Source organism: Manis pentadactyla, chromosome X (genome assembly GCF_030020395.1).
Source record: "Manis pentadactyla isolate mManPen7 chromosome X, mManPen7.hap1, whole genome shotgun sequence".
NCBI classification, from domain to species: domain Eukaryota; kingdom Metazoa; phylum Chordata; class Mammalia; order Pholidota; family Manidae; genus Manis; species Manis pentadactyla.
The window spans coordinates 127,998,826-128,006,798 of NC_080038.1; the positions used below are offsets into that span (position 1 = coordinate 127,998,826).

Sequence of the window (7,973 nt, forward strand, 5' to 3'; positions counted from 1 at the left end):
CTTTATTAGTTGATCTGCGGAACCCAATATTTGAATTTCTAAGAAATTGTTCCATGTTCCTGGTGCTGCTGGGTTCAAGGATTACATTTAAAGCTGCTGCATTAGAATACATAAAACACAGTTCTAGTCTAATGGAAAAATGAACGTTTACAGTGGCAACTGCAGGATTGTGGTGTCTGTATTAGGGTTAGAAAGAATATTTTCCTATAAGTGTTTCCTCTTGAACTTTGATCCTGGAGACCAATTACCTCTTCACCTTTGGCCAGAGTTCAATTTTCTTTCCATGGAGGAAGTGGTAGCCAAGGAGGCAGTCAAGCAGATCTGTCCCTTTTATTTCTTCTGAGGGGTCTCCTCTGCCTTTTTGCTGCCACATTGGGAATTCTTTTCCCTTTCCAACAGCTCTTCAAAGATCTTATTGTGCATATAAAAGAAGACGTACCCGGTGCGAAGCCTAGCCTCCTGCATAAGATGCCTTCGGATTCTTGATACATGCGTATCATTGTAAGTGAACCACCTTTGCCTCTCAAAGTCATAGGCATCACTGATATAATGGCCTGTACTGGAAGTGTCTCCAAGGTGGCTGACAACAGCAATGAGCTGGTAGGCATGACTATCTGTCACCTTGGTATTTCTTCTGTGTTCCTTTGCCTTAGGTTCTGTCGCCTTCACATCTTTCTTCCCAGGTCTTTCATTGGAACCCAGTGCGCCTACAGACTTCACATTGGCTTTCTGGAGACTCGATGTTGTAGGTGTTCTGAGGTTCTCTGTGCACTCCTGGGCATTTGGATTCAGAAAGCTTTGAAGCATTGCCAGCTGAAGGGTTTGTTTATAGAGTCTCACCCTTTTAGACCGTTGGATCTGTTCAGCCACTTTTTGGAATTCTTCTATAATTCTGTTTTTTTTTTCTTCAGAAAAATGTTCAGTACTCTTAGAGACCGTCTCAAAATCTACACACTCATTGCCTTTCTCATCTCTCTTTTGTTTTGGATTTGCAAGAATTTCTTCAGGAGGAACTTCTGCAAGAGATGCAACTGGGTCGTTGGTGGGTTTACCTCTGTTTTCAAGCTTCAGAGAAGCAAAGGCGTTTTCTAGAGTTGTCATTAAGTCAGCTGCTAACAGCTTTTCTTCAGGGACTGCTCCATCTCCTGACTTTGTCAATTTGAACTCCACTGTACTCGGTTTAGCTCCCGGGCCTGTCTGCTGCTGTTCACTGCTCGACCCTTTACAGGGCGTCTTGTGCTTCTGTGGTTCAGACTCTTTGTCTGATCCAATGTGTGGAGCCAGGGAATCTTGGGATGCCGAGGTCAAGTTTGTTGAAGGTGTCAATGAACTGATGAGTTCAGAATACGTTTTATCAAATAACTTAAAAATTTGGGATTCCCTGCTATGTGCATTCTTGCTCAAGGGAACAGGTGATCTGATGTTTTCACTGCAATGAGAAGATAACATTAAGTATCTGGGAATAGCTACCTTCTGGTCATCCTTACTCAGTGCGTAAAACTTATTTAAGGTATAGCGTTTCAGATGAACAATAAGGACCCTGGGTAGCCTACTGAACTTGTGCTTTGCAACAGAACAATTGCACTTACACTTCTCACATTTATACTCAAGCTCTTCTGGTTCGAAGAAATAATCAAAAGCAGACTGAATAGACACAGGAAGTGCTTTTCTGTTTGAGGGAATGTTGATGGAGAGAGAATTACACACTTCTGTTTTGTGAACAATGTGACTACACTCTTTACAAGTAAGAGAGAACAGCAACTCAAATTCAAAATTGGTGATGACAGGGCAGGCGGGCAGGTTGGTGGCAGCACTGTCAGCAAAAACTTGTTGAGGTGAATTTTCTTCCTTAGATTCCGTTTTCCTCTGCCTGACTGTGCTTAATTTGCCCTTGTTCCTTTGCATCAGACCTAAACAGTGACTTAAAAACTCATAAGCATCATTTTCTGTGTTGCCATAGAATGAACTTGCAACTGCTGAAACTTTTCTTTTAATATTCTTAAGTAACAGCTTCTTGACTTTTATGATATCCACATCTTTTATAATCAGCAGTTCTGTCATGCACATGTTAAAAGCACTGAGGTCAGTGCTGCTCCAGTAGAAACTGTGATTAAGTAAGTCTTCAGCAAAGGATGGAATTGAAAAGAGAGCCTGTAAAACTGCATTCATGTAACAGGTGTTCCCCAAGTTGAGGAGGCCCTGTGACAGTTTCTGTGGGTAAAAGTCCAAGGTCTTTCTGAGTTTGTCCCACTCTGAGTTACTGTTACAATACTTTAGTCCCAACAGAAATGCCAAATACAGTTTCTCAGAGAGATTTTGGAAGAACACAGTGCCCTCTACAGAAGGGTCTCTTAAAAAACTGGCTTTGAATAAACGCTGAAATTCTGATTTCTTATCCTCTTCTGTCTTTTCTGACCTTGATTCTTTATCTTGGGGGCTTGAATGCCCCAGGTGGTCGCTCATAAACTTCCTTTTCCTTGTGTTTTTCAGGAATACCTTTAACTCTGAGCCAGAGGAGAGCATCCTTTCCCTCATCTCACATTCCTCATCCTGTAACCCTTCACAGGGGTCTGTTAATGACTTTGATACCAATAAAAGTAGCTTCTGAAGGTCAAGTGCTCCATTTTCTTCTCCTGCCTCAGAAGGTTCATTCCTTGACGTCATACTCACTTTGCAGAATGACTCTTCCTTGCTTTTCTTCTCAGCTGTCATGCTGTAAAAGACACCACTACCCATTCCAGTTCCCACAGGTGGTTGAAGATTATTTTGATGGACTCAATCCAGAAACATCTTCAACTCTTTGGCATCTCTGGAGGACAATCTGTCAATAAACAAGAAGTCATTTTGAAAAGTTAAATGCAGGTGATTTTGGTTTGTTCTATAGGATCTAAGGACTACTCCTTTAATAGTATTGTTAGCTGAAAAGCCTTACATTCTTTGTTGAAATAGACCACTAGTCTACCTTCCTTCCTTCCACTGTTTCAATGAACACTTCTTTCGACTTAAGACATCCCAGTTCTCTTCCTCCCTATTTGGACAAAAATATGTACCCTCAGGGCAGCCATGCTTTCTTTACAAGTAAAATACATGTACACTAAATTATTGACAATCTTGAAGTTCCAATTTGTTTTGCAAGTTCACATTGAGACAAAATGTAAGAAATGGTTCTTTAGTTCTCTACAGAATGATTCTGTTTCTAGTGTTGGTTTTATACTAGAGCCTCTTCAGGTTCTGGATATACAGTTCTTTAGTGATATAACCAATCAATACCCTTCAGGAGCTGTCTGTGGTTTCATAAAAGCAGTCTTGATTCCCAAGCCAACACCACTCCTGGAAAAAAAAAATCAAGAAAATTTATTTAAGCTATCAGAGATATACTTGGATAGAACTCAAACTCTACTCCCATACACTAAATCTCCTTTCCACTGCAATACTAGAGTCCCTTCTGATTAATTTCCCCACTTAGACTGAAATCATTACACACTTGGAAGACTTTCAATAACATGGCTGAAGAACATGATGAACAGGGTCTTAAGTGTGTGCATATAATATGCTAATCCTCCTGTCATAGAATGACCCCCTCCAGGGCAAATACAGTAAGTGAATAAGAAACTGTGAGGCACTATGTGGCCGTCAACCTAGTAATAGATGAATAGCTCTTGGTGTCCAGAAGTCCAGACGACTTCATACACAGGCCATTAAAAGTAAAACAATCTACCTCTTTCCAAATCCAGTTATGTTCCTTTCTTTCACATGGCACTGGGTGAAGTCCACACATTCTACCCTACATGGGGGCTAAACTACCACTGCTTAAAGCAGGTACCAAAGAATTGGCTATCTCCAGCTCCAACAAGCGAAGACGACCTGGTGTATTCTAAGCAATCCCAATTCTTAAGGATAAATGCAGGGTAAACTGAAAATTTAAAGGCATGCTGAACAAGACCATAAAAAAAACTCATCACAATTTTGAAAGCTGGCTAAAATGATGACTAGGACTCAGTTCAAGATTGTGTTTACTATGCTTTACTATTAAATAAACATACACATAGTAAAAGCGATTTGTAAGAAATAGGATAGGATGCAGGAAGAGTTTCCTATTGGCTCTAATGCTGGCTTCGCTGTTCCTATGGAAGCATGCCCAAAGTTTCAATGTCAGTATAATTCATGCAAAGTGAAGAATGCCCAGGGTTGAAAAAGGAAAACCAGTGGCCTGGTGCCCCTCTGGCCATTATACTAGGGGTAAAACCAAGTTGGCATTCAGGGGTTTATTATTAACACATACAAATTTCTTACTAAATTCCACCTATGTTCATATTTCTACTTCCTATTAGTGCATCATCATATGGCTAGAGAAAAACTGGTTATTGTCAAGATGGATGAATTATGTACTAAACAACACCATCTCTAGGATCTTTAGTCCTGCTTTCCTCATACCTGCACTTACGTTCATGTTCACCTGTCTCAAGTAGATTCCCTAGGTCAGCTGGGCTGAGGAGAACTGTCATGAGACCTTACAGTGTAACTGGACCACCAGTAATAAGCAATGGGAAAATCACATGCAACGACCTCTAGCAGGCCTTAAGTCTTATATTCTCTTTTCCAGAAAATACTATCTAAACACCTTTAGGACATACCCAGCCATCTATGGACATGTAATAAGGTATTTTCATCCAGGGAAAAGCATGGAACCTGTACAAGTGAGTGTGAAATTTGTTTGTGTTCCAGACAACATGAAATTCAGGCTGTAAAGTAACCATTTTTATTATTGCAGTCTAGCACTGTCCTGATTGATAGAATTGCTTCCACATTCTTTCAATTGATTACATTTTGCAACCAGGATGAAGTGCCTCATATTTATTTCCCACAGGCTAAATTAGGTCTATTTCTTGAAATAATCCCATTTCTCTGCTCCCCAGGTGCCTTGCCCTTCAAACCACCAGTGAGACACAGATTTCAACAAGTTGGGTGTACCAAAGTTGCCTGACTTGGGTCATTTCTGGCTTGAGAACTTCACAGTCATCCATTCTGACTTGCAGTTCAAGAACTCCCCAGACAAGTTCTGAGGCTTGGGAAACATACCACTCATGAAGATACCTTAGCATCTTTTAATTAATCTCACAAAATGATCAATGTATAACCTCAATTCTTCACACTTCCGAGTACACAATGCCCGCTTCAGGACAAAACAGATATCTCTGTAGGTCCTGCTCAGTATCCTGTGGGGTCCCTAATTTCATCCTAGCAGAAAGTAAGTAAAATGACAGACAGAAAATCACTGAGCTAGGCAAAGAGACAGTGCCATCAGGTTATGAGTACAGCATCAAGACAGTGCAGTAAGATCAGCACAACCTACAAATAAGAAGTCAAGGTAGAACTGAAAACTTAACTGACCACTAAATGGTCAGAAAAAGATCAACAAAAAAGCCCCACCATGGGTAACTCTGCTTGTCAATCCTGTATCAACTATAAGTGGTTAAAAAATACAGAAAGCTTTCAGCCAAATGCCCCAGCTTTCTGAAAACATCTTCAACTTCCTATGTGAATACTCACTCACTCAACTTGTGATACCATGTTCAAGGCAAGGCAGACTCTTGGGTACCAAATAAGTAAAGGAACGCTTCCCAAAGCCCCAAATAGTCTAAAAAGACATTAAGATGGACTTGAAACATACTATTCCCCCTAATAACCAAGACATCATCCTGTTGGTAATGAATACTTCTCCCTAAAATAGAGTGATTCCTTCCAATGGCCAACAGTATACGCCCATTCACATTGAGCACTGTACAAATATGTTCAAAATGGCAATGTTTAGTGATCCTCCTTCACAGATATTTGCCATTAAGCCAAGCCAAAACCTTAGGCATTGAGGTATCAGGTAAGCATGTCCCACCCTCCCCCACTTGCTTCTTCCAAGCTTAGCCCTCCATAGGGTACATCATTACTCCAAAGAAGCCATATGAATGACTAGCTTCCCACTGACACCGTGGTCAACTCTACAGAGTACCAGGCTCACTGACAAAAATAAGTATAAAAATAACAATTTCCTGCCCATCACACACAGGCTAGAGTGGCTCCTACAGCTGTCTGTGGCCACAGGGTGCATATAACCTGAGCTAGCTTCCTGTACTCAAAACCAGAAGAAAAGGATCAGATGTATGTTATGACTCAAAATTTTAAAATTCTGAGTAACACCATAGTGAACCAATCTGAATTAATGAATAGGTTAGCACTTAGCACTACAAATGTTTGTATCAGAAAGCATGTCCAAGACCTGACTGGAAGTTGTTTTCTCCTACATGGTTAAATATTCTTCCTGAACCCTGTCTGTGTTACTAACTTGATCAGCAAACCATGTCTTTATGGATAATGCTAAAAGCAAATGCTGTCTAAATTATCAAAAACTCAAAACTGGTCAAGCATAAATAAGTGAGATTTCTGTTTTACCAAGTATTTTGTCTATCAACCTGTGTTCAGTGAAGTAGGGACTGCACCCATCCACACATGAAAGTTACATATGCATCCAAGTGAGAGAATGATCATATTTATCATGGTGGAAATGGGGCCATAAAAACATTCAAGCACAACAGCAAATTCAAGTTGTCTGGATTATTTATAGTTCACTGTCTTACTGTAGATACTAAGTAGGAGTTTAAACTCCTTGCTTTCCACAAAAAAGAACTCTTAACTGTTCCTATTTCAACCACTCGAGAGAACCTATAACCCCAGAACCACTTCCAGGGTGCATTTCAAAAAGTTTGCAACCCCAGCTCATCTGTATTTGCCAAAAATTGTTGTCTGTTCTTTCTGAAGATAGCTGAAATAATCTAAGACCCGCTTGGCATTTCCACTCTCCATCTTTGAAAACACAGTTAAGAGACATGTTTCCAAAATGATGTCTCTATTCATTATTCTTTCTTTGCAATTCAGCATGCTTGCGTTTCATTCCAGAATAAAAGTGACTTCTTTTGAGCCCACTGAGCGTGGAAAGTGAAAATTAAGAAACATCTTGTGGATGAGCCACTGAGGGCTCTAACCACTGCTCCCATTCCCGGCACATCTTAAAGCTTAAATCACCTTCTTGACTCTGCTTCATCTCTTGAAGGCCTTTTTGTGCTTCCTTTGATTGCTTGTTTTTAGAAGCAAAATGTATCAGTTCTCTAAGAGTCCACTGACAAGCACTATGTGACTATTCTATGCAGCCTAAAATGAACTTCCCATTGGTGATATTCCTCCTCCATTCCAAAGTCATGAAAGCCGAAGTGCTCTTCTTTTTCTCCTTTTACCCACAAACTCAGTCCATTAAATTGGACTGATCATCTACCAGTGCAACACACTGGGCTAGCTGCTAATCTCAAACCACAGCTGGAAACTTGTAAAGCTGTACTCCTCCAGTCAAATGTGGAGGCATGCTCTTCAGGGTCAAGAAGCTGACTGTAAGGTTAAAAAACTCCACGTAAAAATGTCTGTTTTGTTGTTAATTTACTAATTCACTTTACATTCATCTTCTTGGTCATAGTATTTGGCTGACCATCTGCTCTGTGCTGCATATGATGATTTCCTGAGTGTTTGCTCCACGCTGGGCACTGTGGCCAGTGCTCTTAAGGACGCAACGGATGTGAACATTCACTGTACCTAAGCGATTTAGCCTCTAAATGCGTCACTGTGTAAAAACACCACAATCAAAAAGGTCCTTGCCTCCAATGGGGACAAAGGATCTTGGAAAATATCCTTTAACTGCCATTTTCTAGAGCTTGACATATACCCAGGGTAGGAGCAGTGTTTTGTGAAAGAGGCTCTCCTGGAGTGAGATTTCTCAGTCCTTACCTCTGCAAAAAAAACTCCGCAGGGCAAGTGAGAAATTGGCCCACGGGAAGAATGCCTGCAAGCCCAAGAATCAGAAGCCTACGTTATTAATTCTCTATTAAGATAATTTACTAAGGATTTGTGAAGCCTTTGGAGTATTCATCCTCTGT

At 40.5% G+C, this 7,973-nt stretch overlaps 1 protein-coding gene across 1 annotated transcript; it reads right to left on the reverse strand.

Moving 5' to 3' along the window:
- Positions 1-203: 203 nt before the first annotated feature.
- USP26 (ubiquitin specific peptidase 26) lies at positions 204-3,065 on the reverse strand. Its single transcript, XM_036931175.2, is given in 3 exon segments — positions 204-2,926; positions 2,928-3,004; positions 3,006-3,065. Coding segments are annotated over 3 exon segments (2,733 nt in total). The 3' UTR covers positions 204-330.
- Between the last annotated feature and the right edge of the window lie 4,908 nt (positions 3,066-7,973).